Genomic DNA, 22,443 nt, shown 5'->3' with positions numbered 1-22,443 from the left:
ATCTCAGGTGTATGAAATACAAAAAGGCTAATGCATTGGATTAATCTTTAAATTTTTGCTCAGCAAACACCAGCTGTAATTATATCAACACTCCATTTCTCAATTCCCTTCCTATAAATGACTGAAAATGTAGAGCTCGAGTATGCACAGCATTTGCTTTACAAGGAAACCTCTGCACCATTCTCTGAGCATGCTTGAATCACACATTTGCCTTATACAGAGCATTGTACTATATAGGAAATAAGTGACTGAAGTACTTTCAGAAGATAAACTTTGCAACTCACGGTACTGTTCAAGTTATTTATTTATATATCAAAATAATTAAATGGCTGCAAAGCAACTTGGAATATCGCAAACACTTGGAAGGCATGTCTAAATACAAGGGATCTCCCTTGAGTGATACCATCAGGATCTCCATACTCCTGATAGGGTCAACGATGGTGGCAAGATCAGGGTGATATGCCAAGCAAAATGTGAAGCGAGACTGTGCATCTCACAGCTACAAAAAAATGCAGATATAAGTTGGTCTCAATTGTCATGACTAACACATTACTGAAATCAGATTGCCAATCCATCAAGACTATATGGACAATAACAGCATCCCAAGAATTCCATATTAAACATATTTACACACAGGGTTTGGCCAGGGTATATTTGCTACATATTGAAGAGCTGGAGCCTAATAAAAAAAACCTGCATAGGCAGATGTACAATGGTTGTTGGACTGCTGTGTTGGGATTGAAATGTCCTGTGCTCACTCCAAACAGGGAACAGCCTGTAAAACTTGCCCTAAAAATTGTCAGTCCCACTTTTTCCTGGCTGGGGAACCATAGTCAGCAGATTTTTCTGATCAAAAAGCAAACTCTTTAAATTTTGCAATTTAAACTGTTAGAATACTTATAGATAATCTCAAGAATGATAATTTGGAAAGAAAACCTGTTAATCATATAATGACAACTATTAATACTCCAAACTAACATTGCTGCCCTCATTGAGACCCAGCTTCTTGGAGAAGGGGAGCTGAAGGAAAAAGCAGATGATGCACCTAGTGGAAAAACAAGACTGACATAGACACTTCTAAAATAAACCAATCCAAAATAGATCTTGGATGCACTACCAGACCTCCCTAATTTTACAAGTGAAAGGCCCATGACACAATACCAAGTGCTTAGACATCACCAATTTGTTACAGTCCTCAGCACTTATAGCCACTATTGACTCTCAGAATCATAAAACTACTATGATGCAAAGAAGGTCATTCAGCCTATCAAGCTGAAGATGCTATCTGATGAAAATATTAAGGGAAGATTTTATTATTCTGACCTCTATGCAGTTCTCATTGCCATCCCAAAAGGAAGAAAAGATCGTCCATCTAGGAGACTTGAATGCCAGGGCTGCCCTTGCACTGCTATCTGGAGAAGAATCATGAGAGAAATATTATGGGCAAAATCAGCCCAAAAGATATCCTTTGCTGACAAAAGCGCACTCAACATGGCCTCATTATACAAACAGCATCTTCTGTCAGTATACCAAATGCAAAACCATATGGAGATGTCCTAGATCAAAGTACTGGCACTTCCAGGATAATACCATTGTTCAAGTCAAAAATCTAAGTGGTATCTGTATCATCTGATCCATGTGGGGCATCATCAATTTGTTTGATCAGTAATAACATCAAGTGAATGCCCATGAAGAAAAAGATCAACATCTCAGCCAGAAAGCAGTCTGAACAAAGAGGAATTCCAAAAGTAGCTCATAACTAATATGGAAAGTTTTCACACACCCAAGTCAGTTTCAAAACAATGAAGTTAAATAAAGTCAGCTGAACTGGCATCTCTTTGTATCTACCCTTTCAAGCCCCCTAAGTATCTTATGTTTCAATAAGATCTTCTCTCATTCTTCCAAATTCCATTGAGTATAACATTAATCTATAGACCGTCTCCTCCTAAATTGGCTCAGATTTTGAGGTTCACAGTTTAAAATACAACCTGAAATATAAACAAATTTTCAATACATAAAATATAGTTTTTATTTTAAAAAGCTTATTTTTAGGGAAAGAGACTTGCATCCCTGGCTCTGAAGATTAGTTTTTCGGGATAGAGAAGTTGTGACAGAGAAGTTTACATGTAATTATGAACTAGTACTTCATTAAAAAGTCAGTTATAGTCTTTCAACAGAGGTGCAACCTTTCAATGGCTTTTACAGTGAAAATAGTGCAGAAGCAGGTGAAACACCCATCAAATCATTGAATTATGTGCTGCTTGCATTTGTAAAACTGGCAACAGCTGACCCCATGAAACAGCTGGTTATTTCTGACAGCAATTTCTGGATTTTTGATTTGGACGGCACATGTGCAATGCTACACACAGCTTCAGAGTGATGATGATGAAACCCTCATTTAGAACAAGCTGGCCTGGGTTTTGAGAGATCAACTTAATAATGAAAAATCACTGAAAGTTAATTTAGCAAATATATTTTGATACCAGCGTCTGGATTAAAAACTGCATATTTTAGGTTTTAATACATTTTTATTCTTAAATTTATTAGGCATTTTTGTTAGCTAAAAACAGTGCAACGTAAGTACATAAATTAACAAGTTAAATAGCTTATTGAAGCCTCCACTGTAGATATCTATTCTCTCCTTTCACCTTCTTACACTATTATCACAAATATCAAACTTTTTTACAAAACGTATAACTCAAACTCGGCTCAAATTTACAAATATATCAAAAATAAAAAGTACCTCATTTGGAAAGAAAGTTTTCACTTAATTATGGGCTTTTACCAATCCTCTATTTTACTCTTTATTTCAATCAACTTTTTAAAAAAAGTCTTTTGAGCACTTTTCGGTTTAAAGATTGAGTCATGCATTCAACGAAAACATTGTTTTTTCATATTAAGGATAGCAATGTTTCTGCGGTCCGAAATGATCATGATCACAATATGGTTAGCTGAGAGTTATTTAAATGAGCAATGAATAAAATAATAAGAACACATCAGATTGATACTGACAAGTTTTTTTCCAATGTTAGTATCTGCAAAGGACCCGTAAGAACCATATTTTTCAAGTCATTTTACAAAATGGATGCAAAACGTTATCAGAAATACATGGCTAATGTTAGTCTTATTGCAAAAAGCATCCTGAATTCATTAGTTTCATTTTGAAAAAAATGGTTAAAAACAAACATAACTAATACATTAAATTTGAAAATGATAATATTTACAATGCTTCATTGTCCTGATGAGAAAACAGTTGTCTAACACACGATTTGTTCCAGTGGAGCCAGTCTCAATCAAAACAACAGGAATGCTACAACTGTTTTTTCTGGAAAGTATCAAATTTACAAGTATAGTGTATAGTGAAGTGTGCAACTGCCTGATGGGTGATTGTTGGAATTGAGAGAAACAATTCGATTGAATGAGCTTGGAGTACAGCCAATAAAGGATTTAAATGATTAAGCTTTCTCTAATTGTACTTTTCACATTTCAATCCATTTTGCTGTATGGTCTTATCTGAGATCAACTTTGCACTTCTTGATTTGTCATTTGACTAGTAAATCAATGGATGTAAATGGCTACATCAATGAAACTAGTGGTCAAAAAGTGTATATGTTGTTCAAAAATCTGAAGTGGAACAGCAATGCTAACTCATGCACTATAAAACAATTTAGGGCCTAATCAATAACAATCTTCATACTCTCCATTGCTCAGCTATATGATGACATCAATTACATGATTTTAAAGGGCTCTATGATAGTGCAGTAGCAGTTTTTCATAAAATAATCCCAATTTGAATTAACAATCCCTCAGCAATCGTTTATTCTGCTCACTGCAAGAAAAATACAATTTCTACAGAATTACTGCACATTCTGCCACATTAGTGCAGTAAATAAAACTTTCGTCTGGTATTTAATTTTATCCTTCATTTTATACAATCTTAAACAAATATTTGCTGTTAATAAACACCTACATCTGATGTCTGCAGGATCTCCACGCTTTCCTTCACAACCAGATATCAGGAGATTTCAACAAGCCATCTTTATATTACCACTGGCTGAGAAGAATATTTAGTTAGTATCACAAGCAGATCCACAGAATTAGTAATTTAGAACATGAACAATATAATGCGATAAAACATCCCAAGGTACATCAGAGGAGCATAATTAAACCAAAAGGAAGACACATGTCAAAGGAGGCACTGAACAAGGGATTAAAAACTTAATCACAGCAGTATGTTTCAAGCAGTATCTTAAAGAAGTGTAGGCAGCTGAAATGGTGGATAGGTTTGGGAAGGGAATTCCAGAGCTTGAGATCTCCGATATTGAAAACAGTATCAACAATGATAGGGTGAAGGAGGTGAGAAATGTACAAAAGTCTAAACTTACAAGAAAGTAGAGTTGGTGGGGAATTGCTATTCTGAAGGTTATAAAGATTAGGAGCTGGCAAGACCACAGAGGAATCAGAATTTATCAGGATGGCAGCAGCAAACGGACTGAGGGGGAAAGGCAAGTAATGCCATGGAGGTGAACATCAGTGGGTCTTTATGCCATAGATGAAATGGTTTTGCAAGCTCGACTCCAAGTAATACAGAACATAGTGGGTGCAATCATTCTATTTGAACCTGAGATTATGGCCAGGGAGGACATGAAGCTGTAGACTAGGAAGTTAGGAGTTTCTGGTCTGGGACAAACACAGTGGCAAAGTTCTCAACTTGTCAACAGGAAATAATTGATTCCAGCCATTCATTATACACAGATTTTCCCAAAAAGTGTTTATAGAATTTTATACAGTGTCCTCTACAAGTGATCAAACACCTACTAACTAGTCCAAGCAAAGTGTATAACTTAGCTGTCTGGGTTGAAGAATTGTTCTGAAGAATTTGTACATTGAAAGTAAAATGTCAAATCAGGTAGAGAAAGCAAAATAAAGAGAAGGAAAGAAAAATGGGAATGAGAGAGAGAGAGAGAGAGAGAAAGAGATAGAAAGGAAAAGTTTTAAAAATTACATCTTTTAAAATATCCAATAACAATTAAATATTAACTAAATAGATGCTATACTTACTAAAGATCCTTTTCAGTACCAAAGAGCTATAAGGAAGTAATTAAAGGCTTGTTACATCAACAAGCAATTGACACTGGAGCTAACTGATTCATATACTAATATACATACACTTATTTAGACAGCAAACAACTTTATGGTTATAAAGACAAAATGGTTTTTTAGTAAATCTATTATTTGGTACAAATATCAGCTCCATCTTTCACTTTCCAGAAACTAAGACCTCTGGGAAGAACACAGCACATTTTTTAAAACAAGATGTCCTTTTGCAGGAATGGCTATTACATATTTTTGCTTTGAAATCACCGGTCAAACATGTTATGGCATACCTCTGGAGTAGGGCCTCTGGCCCACTTGCCTAATCACCCTATTCAGAAATTTCATTAAACACATACGGACCAAGAGAGATGTGAATCTCAGCCTCCTGACCTGGAGATAGGAACACTACAACAGTGCTACAAGTGCCCTCAGAACACAGCACTTGCAAATATTTTTAATCAACCTGTTGAGGTATACCTGGACCTCCAGGCTCTGAGGTAGAGACAGTACCATTGCACCCCAAGTACCTCTGAGCAAGGAGGATAAGGTTCAAGTCCCACATGCTCTGAACCGTTTGATTACAAAATATCTAAGAACACAACATGTTTTAGTTCAAATGAATATTTTTCGATATCAAATTACAATTTTGAATCGGAACTTCTGGAAGAACCATTTATTTTTTTCCAGCCTTGTACCTTTCTTCAAAGACTACTTTGGCTTCACACTTCAATGCTGGGTCCTTAAAAACATTTTTCTTCAAAATAGTCTTATTCAGGGGAATATCAGCAGAGTATCTGGTTTAGCGCCAGGTAGTTGGGGTTACACACTTTCACAAAGGACTTGATCTTGGACCTCTTGACCAGTTTCTTGATAATTTTGGAAATTACTTTATGTAGATAACAGTCAATATTAGCTATAACAGCATGACTGTAAGGTCTTCAGGACCATCATCAATTTTCTTTACAATGAGACCTGTGCACCTAGTGTAGTAACCACCCAACACAAGAACCTCTTTCTAGCTTTCATAAATGGTTCCCATTATCTGCTCTCAAGTAACACTGGAGCTATTCTGTTTGATTCTTAAAATGACCCAAGTTTATAACTCTGACGCAAACAGAAGCAGCAACCTGGATATCAAATCCCTGATTTCCACATTTAACCGTACCTGCAGCTGTAAGATTTTTCTGTCCAAATTACACTTTATTAACAGTGAGTAATAATAAGTCTATTAAAAGGAGAAACTGCAGAATGTATGACTTGCCTTAAAAAGAACATTTCACATTCAGCTAAAATCAGTGCTGCTGCTGATACACCTTTACTTAATCTTTTGGGCGTACAGAACTTGAATATTACTGAGAAGAAATATTTTGTTGAAGCTTCCCGTCATGCAGTCATCAGGACAATTTGCAAGAATATTAATTCAATGGGAAAAGCAAAATCTGTACTATACAAGAGGAGAGTGCTCATTAGATTGCCAGTTGTCCACAAATCAGACCCAATTTGCCAACCAATCAGCAGTCTCTTTTCATAAGTATATATATTGTCTTTGCCCTTGAATTATTATTCTTGCAAATTATCCTGATAAGTGCAAAATAAAAGGCTTTGGACAAAGTGTATATTATTTTAGCACATCTTTAATTCATAGTTGACATCCGTGAATGTATAAGATCTTGCTCTCAAAGCTAGATTTCACGATAGGCATACTCCCACAGATAGAGAGGCATAGAGTCATGGAGATGTACAGCATGCAAACAGACCCTTTGGTCCAACTCTTCCATACCAACCAGATATCCTAAATTAATCTAGTCCCATTTGCCACCATTTCGTTCATATCCCTCCAAACCCTTCATATTCATATACCCATCCAGATTCCTTTTTAATGCTGTAATTGTACCAGCCTCCACTACTTCCTCTGGCAGGTCATTCCATACACGCACCACCCTATGCGTGAAAAACTTTCCCTAAGGTCTCTTTTATGTCTTTGCTCTCTCACCCTAAACTTTTGCCCTCTCATTCTAGACTCCTCTACCCCAGGGGAAACACCTTGTCTATTTACCTATACATGCCCCTCATGGTTTTATAAACCTCTATAAGATCACCCCTCAGCCTCTGACTCTCAAGGGAAAACAGCCCCAGCCTATTCAGCTTCTCACTATAGCTCAAACCCTCCAACCCTGGCAACATCTTTGTAAATCTTTTCTAAACCTTTTCAAGTTTCACGACATCCTTCCTGCATATGGGAGACCAGAACATGCACACAACATTCCAAAAGTCGACTAATCAATGTCCCGTACAGTTGCAATATGACTTCCCAACTCCTACACACAGTGCTCTGACCAATAAAGGAAGGCATACCAAACACCTTTTTCACTGTTTTACCTACCTGCGACTCTACTTTCAATACACTATGAACCTGCATTCCAAGGTTGTATAGTTTAGTTTACATTGATTAGTTTACTTTACCCTCTGCCCATTTTAGAGGGACCAGATACATGAAAAATTACAACCTTAATATATTCAGTGCAATAACTGAAAGTTGCACGTGTAAGTTAATAAGTAACAACCTAACTCTTCTTCAGGATGAATAATCTATTAATTAGTGCAGCGAATTACAGAAATAGTAGAAACATTAAGATTACACTTTCACATATCTACATTATTACAAAGTAAACACTGAGAACAACTGTTTTATCATCCACGAGTAAGGACATTAAGCCTCAATTGATCATCCAATGATGCTGTACTCATTTTCAGTAATGCACTAAAGTGTGAGTTTAGATCACGTTCAAATACTACAGTAAGCCTTAAACTTAAAACTATTCTGATTCTGGTGAAAAGGGTTACCACCAAACCACAGTGCTAAGTACACACTTATGAAAATGGTGCCAGATTGTTACATGTATAGTAAAACAGTGGAAACCTCCATAAATTTAAATGGAACCCTGAATTTCAAAGTCATGGCAGATTTACCACTCCGACAGAAAATCTGTACAATTAATCACCCATTAACACACCACAATTCCTACAGTTTAGAAGGGCCCAATACAAGTATAAAATAGCCTTAACATCAGACAACAGAAAATGCTACAAAAACTGAACGGTCAGGAACCATCAGTGGAAAAACAAAGGTAGTTAATAGTTGACAGTCTGAACTTGAAAAAGTTAGAATCATAGAATCCCTACCATGTGGAAACAGGTCATTTGGCCCAACAAGTCCACACCAAAGTCCACCCTCTGAACAGTATCCCACTCAGACCCACTCCCCTACCCTATTACTTTACATTTCCACATACTAATGCACCTAACCTATAAATCCCTGAACACTATGGGCAATTTACATGGCCAATTCACCAAACTTGCACACCTTTGGATTGTGGGAGGAAATGGAGCACTCGGAGGAAACCCACGCAGACATGGGGAGAATGTGCAAACTGCACACAGAAGTCACCCGCGGCTGGAACTGAATCCAGGTCCCTGCTGCTGTGAAGCAGCAGTGATAACCACTGAGCCACTGCTAGAGATAACAAATTTTAAGCAGAGAGACAGGGAAATTGGGGGACAATGGAGAGAAGAAAAAGGTAGATCTGTGATCAGGTTAATTGCAAGAGACATTTAGCAAATAAAGGGATGATGTTTAAAGGAAACAGCTGATGTCCCAAAAATAACTGATGCAAAGGTTATGACTTGAAATTGATAAACTTGCTGCTGAGTTCAGAAAATAGTCAAGTGCATGATTGACATATACTGTTCTATCATGCTTCTCCAGGACACACAGGAGGGAGCAGCTATGACCAGAAAGCTGGAGTTGAATTGGGTTGGAGAGGAAAGGTAGTCAGATGATTCTTGTGGATTACAATTCAGAGTGATTGCCAACTGTCAATCCCAAAACAATTTTTTTTATTTATTTGAAACATTGAAAGTCAAGTTTTAATTGGCTTGTATTATAGGTAACAGTCTACACAGTTGCTCCAGATAATCTTGTTAGTCTCAGTACAATCAGAACGCCTAACGTAAGGCTGCATTGTCACAGCGCCTTTTTCTTTTGCAGACCAAGATTGATTTTAAAAAAGACGTTAAACATCCAACATTCCCCGTGAAATCTACCCAACAGATTCCATGCACAAAGATGAAGCAGAGGAGGGTCGATATTTAATCACAAAACAGACTGCGTGTTACTTGGGGACCTTGTGGCCTTTCATATTTTCCACATTACAACAACAGCGGCTGTGTGCCGACTCAAACTCTCTGAGAAGCACTTCCTGAATGAGAGTTTTATTTTCCTGCTCTGCGTAAAGCCGGCTGAAAGCCATCCTTCAAACCCCGTCTCCAGGTTGAGAGTTTAATCCCGAGGCGGTGAGTAAAGGGGACAAAGGTCTCTCAATATCCGACACAACACACTCTCTGTTGATGTGAGGCCTGGAGCTAGCTCCAGGGGCCCGGCCCAGCAGGGCCCGGCACAGCCGGCTGCTCGGGTAGCTGTTACACCTGGCCTGGCCCGGCCCACCCCGCGAGCGGGCGCTATCCCGACCCCTCCTCTCCGCGGTTACCTGCCTCGGCCCCAGCTTCGCGCCCTCTCTCTGTCAGACACACCGGAGGATGGTATCGTTTACCCCCCGCCCCAAGCACTAACACCGCCGCCGAGACTCAGAGGGAAGGGCCGGGGAGGACCCGCCCCCTGGACGGCTCCCGCCTCAGGACAACAGGCGGAGGCACCGGGCCCCAACCACAACTACGCACCCCCCCCCACCAAACCCACTCCATCGCACAACACCCCCCCACCAAACCCACTCCATCGCACAACACCCCCCCCACCAAACCCACTCCATCGCACAACACCCCCCCACCAAACCCACTCCATCGCACAACACCCCCCCCACCAAACCCACTCCATCGCACAACCCACCCCCACAAAACCCACTCCATCGCACAACACCCCCCCACCAAACCCACTCCATCGCACCACAACCCACCCCCACAAAACCCACTCCATCGCACCAAAACACCCCCCTCACCAAACCCACTCCATCGCACCACAACACCCCCCCACCAAACCCACTCCATCGCACCAAAACACCCCCCTCACCAAACCCACTCCATCGCACCACAACACCCCCCTCACCAAACCCACTCCATCGCACCACAACACCCCCCTCACCAAACCCACTCCATCGCACCACAACACCTCCCCACCAAACCCACTCCATCGCACAACACCCCCCCCACCAAACCCACTCCATCGCACCACAACCCACCCCACTAAACCCACTCCATCGCACCACAACACCCCCCCACAAAACCCACTCCATCGCACCACAACACCCCTCCCACCAAACCCACTCCATCGCATCACAACACCCCCCCACCAAACCCACTCCATCGCACCACAACCCCTCCCACCAAACCCACTCCATCGCACCACATACCACCCCACCAAACCCACTCCATCGCACCACAACCCACCCCACCAAACCCACTCCATCGCACCACAACCCACCCCACCAAACCCACTCCATCGCACCTCAACCCACCCCACCAAACCCACTCCATCGCACAACACCCCTCCCACCAAACCCACTCCATCGCACCACAACACCCCGCCCACAACACCCCTCCCACCAACCCCACTCCATCGCACAACACCCCTCCCACCAATCGCTCCACAACACCCCTCCACCAACCCCACTCCATCGCACAACACCCCTCCCACCAAACCCACTCCATCGCACAACACCCCTCCCACCAAACCCACTCCATCGCACAACACCCCGCCCACCAAACCCACTCCATCGCACCACAACACCCTTCCCACAAACCCACTCCATTGCACCATAACCCACTCCCCCACCCCATCCCACCACAGCCCCAATCAACCACCCCATCCCTATCCCATAACCACACACTCCCCTAAACACCCCCAACCATTCCACAACCACATTTCTCACCCTGACACCAACCACACCTTCAACCCATCCCACCACCCCATCCCAAAACCCACTCCCCCACACCACTTTCCACGACCCTATCCCACAACCACACCTCTCGTTCTGACCCCAACCAAACCACAACCACAGCCCCAACCCATCTCCATCCCACAACCACACCTCTCACCCTGGCCCCAACCCACTCGCCCACTCCATCGCACAACCACACCTCTCACCCTGCCCCCAACCCACTCGTCCACTCTATCACACAAACACAACTCTCACCTAGACCCCAACCAACCCACAGCCACACCCCCAACCCATCTCACCACCCCATCCCAAACCAACTCCCCCATCCATCCCACAACCATACCTCTCACCCCAACCCCAACCAATCCACAACCACAGCCCCAACCCAAACCAACAATTCAGCCCCAACCCATCCCACCACTCCATCCCCAGCCACATCACATTTAGCATACCTCGCTGGTAGCTACATGGAAATTTGGGGAAAAGATCCTAAGGTAAAGTCATGGGAAGAACCTCAACAACACTGAACCTCATTTTGGATCTAAATAGTACATCCTTTCTCTCAGCCTCACTCAACTCCACAGCCATGTAATCTCATTGAAAAGAAAAAAAATACTCCAGGTGATGAGAGAAAGAATGCTCAGGAAGTTAATGAAGTGAACTTTTGAATTGTTGTCACTGTTGTAATGTAGAAAATTCAGCTACCAATATTACATGGCAACCACTATATAAATAATTTCTGCTACACAAATAATTTGAATAATCAGATAAGAAACAAAATGGAGGAAAGTGTTCATGGTCTGAAGTTGTTGCACTCAATGTTGAGCCCAGAGGCAAGAAAGTGTCTAATGGGAAGACAAGATGCTGTATCTCCACCTTGCGTTAAGCTTCACTGGAACGCTGCAGCAGACCTTGTACAGAAATGAGCGCCTCAAGAGCAAGTATTAAATGTTAAGAGATCAGAGGTTGAGGTTGTTGGTCTGGTTTCAGCAGAGCTGACATATATTCAGCTATTAACACCTACTCTGGGCCTAACCTGTTCAGATAAAACTATTGCCATTTTTACTGTGACCAGTGATTTTAAACCTCCTTTACTGTCTAATATTCCATGAACCTCCCTCTGTTCCATTTGCTTCTCCCCCCCCATCTTTTCCCACATATAAAACCAAGCAATTTGCCACCTCTCTCTTCAGTTCTGGATGAGTCACATTAAACTCAAAATATTAACTGTTTTCTCTCCACAGATAATCCCAAAACTGACATTTTCTGTTTTTCTTTCAAATTTCCAATAAAGGCAGTCCTTGCATTCATTTTGGCCCTAGAGGATTTCCCTAGGCCTCTGTATTACTAGGAATATAACCACTATGCCACTGCTTGAGACTAGTAGTTCATACGTTCAAAGTTCCCACCCCCTTGTTAAATCTATACTGCTGCTATAAGGGTGCTGTTTTGAATGCTTTGAAATTTTCTTGCCTCTAAGAGTGATAGAATATCGGGTATAACTCCTGTACTTTCATTACAACTCTTTATCTTCATGTGCCATGAAACATATGGTGTTTTTGAGTTATTACTTTTGCTGGGCTATCTTCTTCTTGAGGTGTTGGCCAGCTTTTATTGAAATGTGCATTGGTTTGTCTTCAATTAATATAATCTCATTTAAAAAGTGTCTGAATACACATCTCAAGTACCATAACCTTTAGGGCTTTGGACAAAATACTGGAAAGAGAAATTAAACTGTATAGCTCTTTCTTGGCTGACATAGGTACAGTGACCATATAGCCCCTTTCTGTGCCATACACCTTTTACGAATCAATTTGGGTGGCATGGTTGCACAGTGATTAGCACTGCTGCCTCACAGGGCCAGAGTTCAATTCCCACCTCAGGTGACTCTCTGTGTGGAGTTTGCACATTCTCCCCGTGTCTGCGTGGTTTTCCTCCGGGTGCTCCGGTTTCCTCCCACAATCCAAAAATGTGCAGGTTAGGTGAATTGGCCAGGCTAAAATTGCCCGTAGTGTTAGGTGAAGGGGTAAATGTAGGGAATGGGTCTGGGTGGGTTGCGCTTCGGCGGGTCGGTGTGGACTTGTTGGGCCGAAGGGCCTGTTTCCACACCGTAAGTAATCTAATCTAATTTAAATGTTGGCTATCAGGACTCCACATTCATCATATTAAGTTTACTGCATGCAAAATAATGATTAGGATTTACATCTAAGGTAACTGACTGAAATTACAATTTTTAAAATATATTTTACTTTAAAAAAGTTTATCAGAATATAGAAATTTAACATTTCACAAATATGAAATTTGTTTTTCAGGTCGAGTGAGGCTGTGTAGTTGTATATGTGTGAATTTATATGCCATTAGTACCACATTCCAGAAATGAAACATTTTCAAATGTTTTTGCCACAGTACTAATAGGATAAAAGGATATGATTTGGTCTGTTTAGTTATATCTATTCAATTCTGTTGTGACTTCTACATCGTACCTTGTGAAGGAACACAGAATTGCAAACAGCAATATCTGCATTTCCATCTTTGATTGCATTCACTGCAGACATTGAGATCAGCTTCAGACAAATAATAATGGTGAACACCAACAGGCTCACTAGAATTACTACTGCAAAATCTAGGATATTCATTCATTTCATGTATCAGAGTAATAAGTCCAGGATTATCACAATTTTGGATTAGTGCTCATCTGTTTCATAAAACAGAGTCAAGGACCAGGTTTGTGTCAGCAAGTTACACCTATGGTCAAAACAAAGCTCACAGACACTTCAATGTCTAACATTCATAAATATATCTTTCTCCCATAAGTTGTTTCAATTGCCAAGACAGTTGCCACCTTTAGCTTGGATTTAAATCATGGTTATTGCTGCTGAATGATCAGGAATATTTGAGGTAGACCAAAACTGAGTATCAAATGAACAAAAAGTTCTGATGAAAGGTTTGAGATGTTGGGCAAGATTGAAGCACTTTAATTAAATAACATTTTTCCATCTGAATGGTATCTTGCACAATGACCTTTGACTCTAATGTCCAGAAAAAAGATTTTGATTATGAACATACTGTTAACTACATTTATAATAAAAGAAAATTTAGTGAAATACAAATGTTAATGGCACATCAGCTCAACAAACGAATCTACCACCTTACCCATAACCCGAGCTAGAAATCTTTTCAAAAACTCTAATATGTTAATCTGTAGTGTTGTGACGACCACTTGGCCAAAGCTGAAGTGGTCTGTGTAAGTACTTTGTTAATCTCTATTAAACCTACATTTAAACTACTTCTATTGTCAAGTATTCAAATTAAGTTATTCAAATCAAGAAAAGGTTTACTGAAAATTAAGGTTATTTTGCTGTTGAACAGAATGGCAACAACCTCATTTATCACATCAGTGACAAAGCCAAGGTTTTATTAAAATATTTCAAACACCATTATTGATATGCAAAATGAATATCTACAGATGCAATGGAATGACTCTTACAATGCTACTGATGCTATGTTATAATCTAATGATGATATAACCAAGGTAAACTATAACAATTTATAGTTGTATGGTGCCTTAAAGAAGTGTTTCACAGATCTTCAGTGTTACAAATTTGGCACTTTACAATAAGCTTGTGTTTTGAAATACAACTTATAATTTAATTTTTCGGCATAGGACTTTTAGCTGTGCCTCTGCATATGCCTCTCACCAAAGCTCATGGACTACAACTACAACTTACCTTGGCATGCATTATATCCACTCTATTTCTCACACATCTCATCCTCACAAATTGCTAACCCTTAAGCTCTTTCTACTCACTGGGGACACATGACAACCTCTCCTGCTTCTGTATTTACCACTAACTGCCCTTCTACCTTCTATCATACTCAATACCTTCTTTTGGGAGGCTGTAATATGGTACCAGCAGCATGAACAATGAAAGGTCGCAACAATGGTGAGCACTTCTGCTTCTTGTGTCATGGCATTCTATAAAACATCAGAGTCTAGGTGCATAATTAATGAGGTGAAGAGTGGGAGATTGTATGACACCATGAATCTCACTCAAAAAAACACTTGCATGGAAAATAGGAAAATTTAACCTGTGGAAATGCTTAAATTTAGAAGAGATTGTGAATTTAAACAGGGTGAAGTGAATGCAGTTATGATGCTGGACAATTTGGATACTTGGCTGATGGAAGCTTCAGTCACAGACAGAACCTGCAGATGTGAAAGTAAGTGGAAATCAAGAAATAAACACCTAACTTGAATCAGAAAGGCTCTGAATTTGTTTTACAAAGTGACAACCCTGGTGGCAATTTAACATCTGGCTTTAAAAAAATAAAACAAATAATTAAATCCAGAGAGTAGCAAGTACCCTACATACTGTCGCGGATCTAATTTACACTAAGGTGTTAGGTCAGAGGTTCTCTCTTTGGATTTCAGTTCATAGCCACAAGCACCCACAATCCGGTTGGCTTGCCAATGATGCTTTTCTCAATGAAATTAACCAGACGAAACGTACCTTTGATGATATCTTTGGGACCTATCACAAACGTTCTTAGGGTCCTGACTCTCGACAATTCAATACGGATTTTAAATAACAACCTGAAATAGCTAAAATGCTGCAACAAGACAAATAAATTTATGTTCATCAATAAGGCTGGATAGGGTGGGACTTTTTCCACTGGAGCATAGGAGGTCGAGAGATGATCTGATATAAAGTTTATAAAATAATGAGAGTTATAGATAGAGTTAATGATAGTTGTTTTTTCCACAGAATGGGGGATTTCAAGACCGGGGGCAGATTTTTAAGATAAGAGGAGAAAGTTTAAAAACAAAATTTTGCACAGAGGGTGGTTTGCGTGTGGAATGAACTTCTTGAGAAAGTGGTGGATGAGGGTACAACATTTAGAAGACATTTGGATAGTTACATAAACAGGAAAGGTTTGGAGGGATACGGGCCAGGAGCAGGCAGTTGGGACTTGTTTAGTTTGGGATTATGCTTGGCATGGATTAGTTGGACTAAAGGGTCTGTTTCCATGCTATATGACTCCATAACTGTGGCAATTGTGTGAACTGTGGAGTTCTCCTCACAAACTGCTAACCCTTAAGCTCTTCCTGTTCACTGAGGGCACTTGATAACCTCTCCTGCTCCTGCATTTACCACTAAATGCTCTTCTACCCACTTCTATCATACTCAATACCTTCCTTTGGGAGTCATGATTTGGAGATGCCGGTATTGGACTGGGGTGTACAAAGTTAAAAATCACACAACACCAGCTTATAGTCCAACAGGTTTAATTGGAAGCACACTAGCTTTTGGAGCGACGCTCCTTCATCAGGTCTATCACCTGACGAAGGACTGTCGCTCCGAAAAATAGTGTGCTTCCAATTAAACCTGTTGGACTATAACCTGGTGTTGTGTGATTTTTAACTTCCTTTGGGAGGTTTCCTCTGGCAAGAATTCATGCCAACTGGATTAAGGTGAATCAACAAATAAGGAACAGAATTAAACAATAGATTTGTAGTAATGTGCAAATTTCCATCATTTTGTTTTTCAATTTACTGAATTGTAAAAAGGTAAAGTTGCCATAGTTTTATGAGACCATAGGGCTGCTCCCTCAGTAGAGATATAACTGGTGGTGGTTCAATCTGAGGGTCACTATGTGTCAGGCAAAGGGAGAGGTTGAGAAGGAAAGTCAGTCATGAAAAGTCCCTCAGCCAGTGCAGGGATCAAACACACATTTGGGTGAAGGTTTGTAGCTCGGGTGCTCGTTGTTGTGGTTCTGTTCGCCGAGCTGGAATTTCTTGTTGCAAACGTTTCGTCCCCTGTCTAGGTGACATCCTCAGTGCTTGGGAGCCTCCTGTGAAGCGCTTCTGTGGTGTTTCCTCCGGCATTTATAGTGGCCTGTCCCTGCCGCTTCCGGTTGTCAGTTTCAGCTGTCTGCTGTAGTGGCTGGTATATTGGGTCCAGGTCGATGTGTTTGTTGATGGAGTTTGTGGATGAGTGCTATGCTTCTAGGAGTTCCCCGGCTGTTCTTTGTTTGGCTTGCCCTATAATGGTAGTGTTGTCCCAGTCGAATTCATGTTGCTTGTCGTCTGCGTGTGTGGCTACTAAGGATAGCTGGTCGTGGGGTTTCGTGGCTAGTTGATGTTCATGGATGCGGATCGTTAGCTGTCTTCCTGTTTGTCCTATATAGTGTTTTGTGCAGTCCTTGCATGGGATTTTGTACACTACATTAGTTTTGCTCATGCTGGGTATCGGGTCCTTCGTTCTGGTGAGTTCTTGTCTGAGTGTGGCTGTTGGTTTGTGTGCTGTTATAAGTCCTAGTGTTCGCAGTAGTCTGGCTGTCAGTTCTGAAATGCTCCTGATGCATGGGAGTGTGGCTAGTCCTTTGGGTTGCAGCATGTCCTCGTTCCGTTGTCTTTCTCTTAGGTATCTGTTGATGAAATTGCGCAGGTATCCGTTTTTGGCGAATACCTTGTACAGGTGTTCCTCTTCCTCTTTTTGCAGTTCTGGTGTGCTGCAGTGTGTTGTGGCCCTTTTGAATAGTGTCTTGATGCAACTTCTGTGTGTGTTGGGGTGGTTGCTTTCATAGTTCAGGACTTGATCTGTGTGTGTAGCTTTCCTGTATACCTTTGTGGTGAATTTTCCGTTCGGTGTTCTCTGTACCATCACGTCTAGGAATGGGAGTTGGTTATCCTTTTCTTCTTCTCTCGTGAATCGGATTCCTGTTAGTGTGGCGTTGATGATCCGGTGTGTTTTCTCTATTTCTGTGTTTTTAATGATTACAAAGGTGTCATCAACATATCTGACCCAGAGTTTGGGTTGAATATGTGGTAAGACTGTTTGTTCTAACCTTTGCATTACTGCTTCTGCTATGAGTCCAGAGATCGGTGAGCCCATGGGTGTTCCGTTGATTTGTTCGTATATCTGGTTGTTGAATGTGAAGTGTGTTGTGAGGCACAAGTCCAGTAGTTTAACTATGCCGTCTTTGTTGATGGGTTCAACGTCCTGTTGTCTGTTCTGTATGTCCAGCAGGTTGGCTATTGTTTCTCTGGCTAGGGTTTTGTCAATAGAGGTGAACAGTGCCATTACGTCGAATGAGACCATAGTTTCTTCCTTGTCTATGTGTATATTTCTGATGATGTCCAAGAATTCCTGTGTTGATTGTATAGTGTGTCTGGATCCGCTGATCAGGTATTTCAGTTTCTGCTGTAGTTCTTTAGCCAGTTTGTGTGATGGTGTCCCTGGTAGTGATACTATGGGTCTGAGTGGGATGTCTGGTTTGTGCACTTTAGGTAGTCCATAGAATCTGGGGGTGTTGTTGCTTTCAGGTTTCATTCTTTGTAGGTCCGACCTGGTTATCTGTCCGTTTTTTTGTAGATTCCTCAGTGTGTTATTTATCCTATTGGTGAGTGTGGGGTGGGGTCAAACTCACTCTTTTGGTAGGTGTTGGTATCTGCAAGTAGTTGTTGTGCCTTTTGGGTGTATTCTGCTTTGTCCAGGATGACCGTCATTCAGCCTTTGTCTGCTGGTAGTATGATTATGTTCTTATTGTTTCTTAGTGATTTTAGTGCTTCCATCTCCTTGGTGTTGAGGTTATGTGTTTGTCTTTTCCTTGTTATCAGAGGTACGATACTTTGCCTCACTGTTTGTTGTGTCTCTTCTGTCAGTCCATTGTTCCTGAGTGTGCATTCTAGTGCTGCTAGGAAGTCTGCTGTCTTGGCGTCCCTGTGGTTGTAGTTGAGTCCCTTGGCCAGTATTTTTCTTTCCATGTCTGTGAGCTGTCTGTGGGAGAGGTTTTTAATCCAGGTGTGTGTTGTGGTGTCCTCTTTGTTGTGTGTTAGTTGGGCCATTTTTTCTTTTAGTGCTGTTTTTTTGCGGTGTGTGGTCCTGTTCTGTCCCTGGTGACAGCCCGTTCTATGGTCTGGGTCCATTCCTGATTAGTGGTTTTTGAAATTAACGACTTTTGGTGCGCAATTTCTTGTCTGTATCTGTGAAGTCTGTTGTGCGCGTCTGTAATCATTACCTGGATCATCCTGAATCCGTTCTGTCTGGCTGTGTGTGTGTGTGTGTATAACAGCACACAAACCAACAGCCACCCTCAGACAACAACTCACCAGAACGAAGGACCCGATACCCAGCATGAGCAAAACTAATGTAGTGTACAAAATCCCATGCAAGGACTGCACAAAACACTATATAGGACAAACAGGAAGACAGCTAACGATCCGCATCCACGAACATCAACTAGCCACGAAACGCAACGACCAGCTATCCTTAGTAGCCACACACGCAGACGACAAGCAACATGAATTCGACTGGGACAACACTACCACTATAGGGCAAGCCAAACAAAGAACAGCCAGGGAATTTCTAGAAGCATGGCACTCATCCACAAACTCCATCAACAAACACATCGACCTGGACCCAATATACCGGCCACTACAGAGGACAGCTGAAACTGACAACCGGAAGCGGCAGGGACAGGCCACTATAAATGCCGGAGGAAACACCACAGAAGCGCTTCACAGGAGGCTCCCAAGCACTGAGGATGTCACCTAGACAGGGGACGAAACGTTTGCAACAAACATTTCCAGCTCGGCGAACAGAACCACAACACAAATACATTAAGGACAAAAAGGGTAACTAGGGAGAGAATAGGGCCCCTCAAAGATCAGCAAGGCAGCCTTTGTGTGGAGCCGCAGAAAATGGGGGAGATACTAAATGAGTATTTTGCATCAGTGTTTACTGTGGAAAAGGATATAGAAGATATAGACTGTAGGGAAATATCTATAGGGAAATATCTGTGTTCTTTTTGGACTTCAGTAAGGCGTTCGACAAGTTCCCCATGGGAGACTGATTAGCAAGGTTAGATCTCGTGGAATACAAGGAGAACTAGCCATTTGGATACAGAACTGGCTCAAAGGTAGAAGACAGAGGTTGGTGGTGGAGGGTTATTTTTTAGACTGGAGGCCTGTGACCAGTGGAGTGCCACAAGGATCAGTGCTGGGCCCTCTACTTTTTGTTATTTATATAAATGATTTGGATGTGAGCATAAGAGGTTCAAGTTAGTAAGTTTGCACATGACACCAAAATTGGAGATGTAGTGGACAGCGAAGAGGGTTACCTCAGATTACAACAGGATCTTGACCAGTTGGGCCAATGGGCTGAGAAGTGGCAGGTGGAGTTTAATTCAGATAAATGCGAGGTGCTGCATTTTTGGAAAGCAAATCTTAGCAGGACTTATACACTTAATGGTAAGGTCCTACGGAGTGTTGCTGAACAAAGAGACCTTGGAGTGCAGGTTCATAGCTCCTTGAAAGTGGAGTTGCAGGTAGATAGGATAGTGAAGGCAGCGTTTGGTATGCTTTCCTTTATTGGTCAGAGTACTGAGTACAGGAGTTGGGAGGTCCTGTTGCGGCTGTACAGGACATTGGTTAAAATCACTGTTGGAATATTGCATGCAATTCTGATCTCCTTCCCATCTGAAAAATGTTGTGAAACTTGAAAGGGTTCAGAAAAGATTTACAAGGATGTTGCCAGGGTTGGAGGATTTGAGCGATAGGGAGAGGCTGAACAGTCTAGGGCTGTTTTCCCTGGAGGCTGAGGGGTGACCTTATAGAGGTTTACAAAATTATGAGGGGCATGGATAGGGTAAATAGGCAATATTTTTTTCCCCTGGGGTCAGGGAGTCCAGAATTAGAGGGCATAGGTTTAGGGTGAGAGGGGTAAAAAGATATAAAAGAGACCTACGGGGGAACTCTTTCACACAGAGGGTGATACGTGTATGGAATGAGCTGCCAGAGGAAGTGGTGGAGGCTGGTACAATTGCAACATTTAAGAGGCATTTGGATGGGTATATGAATAGGAAGGGTTTGGAGGGATATGGGCTGGGTGCAGGCAGGTGGGACTAGATTGGGTTGGGATATCTGGTCGGCATGGACGGCTTGGACCGAAGGGTTTGTTTCCATGCTGTACATCTCTATGACTCTGAGTATTGAACTGGAGTATGGATTTAGGAAGCCCAATAAGGAAAGAAAATCTGATGAATTTACAAAGAGGCTGAGGGCAAAACCTTGGTACAAATTTTTCAACGAGTACATGTGCAACTTTGCTAAATGAAAATGTTTCTTTTGCACAGGGTTAAAAGAATTGGCCATTAGTAAAAGAACTTCTAATTTTCAAGTGATTTCAAGTAATTTTCAAAATTACTCCCACAAGCCAGATTTTAAGTTGCAATTGTCAACACAGGTGGTGATTACAGGGTAAGCTTTATAATGCTGCCAAGACAGATATTTAATCGTGAACTCTAACAGAAGGGAAAAGAACCTGTACTGCATGTAGTAAATTAGTTATTAAAATGCCTACAATTTTAATTGTATTGTTGAAAAATCATTACTATGTTCTGAATGGGGAGTGATGTGGCTGGAGACAGAGCATAAGAAATAGGAGTAGATCAAGTGGCCCATCAAAACTGCTCAGTCATTCATGGCTGATCTTAAGTTTCAACTCCACTTTCCTGTGTATTTCCCATATCTGTAGATTCTCTGATACAAAAAAATCTTGTTGATCCCAGTCTTAATTTTATTTAACCTATGTGCTTCCACAACCCTTTGGAGTGTAGAACTCCAGGATTGACAACCCTCTGAGTGAAATAATTTCTTCTCATCTCATTTCTATATGATCAACTCCTTAACTCGAGAGTATAACTGTGTTTTAGGTCCTCTGACCATTGGAGCTGAAAATGTGTTGCTGGAAAAGCACAGCAGGTAAGGCAGCATCCAAGGAGCAGGAGATCGACGTTTCGGGCATGAGCCCTTCTTCAGGAGCCCATTCCTGAAGAAGGGCTCATGCCTGAAACGTCGATTCTCCTGCTCCTTGGATGCTGCCTGACCTGCTGCGCTTTTCCAGCAACACATTTTCAGCTCTGATCTCCAGCATCTGCAGTTCTCACTTTTTCCTCTCTGACTATTGGAGTCAATCTCTGAGTGTCTAGGCTATGAAACCACTTCAGAATCATGCACCTTTCAGTGTCATTCTCTCTTAGGCTTTTAAACTCAAAAGAACCAGAAGCGCGAGTTACATAACCTCTCATTGCAGGCCCATGTAATTTCTAAATGTAACTTTTGGAGAATCAAATGAGTTTTCACATTTTGCCACAAAATGGAAGCAGCTTTTTTTTCTAAGTAGATACACATACATTGAAATCAATGAGGGGGCAATGGAAATAGCTGCTCCTAAAAAAGGTAGACAAGACTTTTTTTTAAATGATAGCCATCAAACAGGATGATGGTGGAACTGACTGTCTTTTTGAAGAGATGAGACTTGTGGATTTCTGCAGCTTGCTACCAGAAGTCAATGTGGAAATACACAGAAGACTAAGTGAAAATGAAGTTCAA

The 22,443-nt window shown here is 41.3% G+C and overlaps 1 protein-coding gene across 7 annotated transcripts in view; it reads right to left on the bottom strand.

Moving 5' to 3' along the window:
• Positions 1-9,746, bottom strand: part of tmem168b (transmembrane protein 168b) — a 37,669-nt gene extending 27,923 nt beyond the window's left edge. Inside the window, exons 1-3 of one of the 7 annotated variants that reach the window (XM_087997219.1) lie at positions 9,645-9,673; positions 5,062-5,087; positions 3,971-4,054 (exon numbers count right to left, since the gene is read on the bottom strand). In XM_087997219.1, coding sequence (XP_087853345.1) covers positions 3,971-3,972 — 2 coding nt within the window. In that variant the 5' untranslated portion in view covers positions 3,973-4,054; positions 5,062-5,087; positions 9,645-9,673. Of the gene's footprint in view, positions 1-1,323; positions 1,413-3,970; positions 9,200-9,644 lie in introns of those variants that run through there. The other 6 variants (XM_087997222.1, XM_087997220.1, XM_087997221.1 and 3 more) reach the window with 6 other exon arrangements.
• Between the last annotated feature and the right edge of the window lie 12,697 nt (positions 9,747-22,443).

This window comes from Chiloscyllium plagiosum, unplaced genomic scaffold, assembly GCF_037043375.1.
Source record: "Chiloscyllium plagiosum isolate Xiang-an unplaced genomic scaffold, Cpla_swu_hap1 HiC_scaffold_19, whole genome shotgun sequence".
In the NCBI taxonomy this organism is placed as follows: domain Eukaryota; kingdom Metazoa; phylum Chordata; class Chondrichthyes; order Orectolobiformes; family Hemiscylliidae; genus Chiloscyllium; species Chiloscyllium plagiosum.
This window is presented reverse-complemented; position numbering and strand designations above follow the sequence as displayed.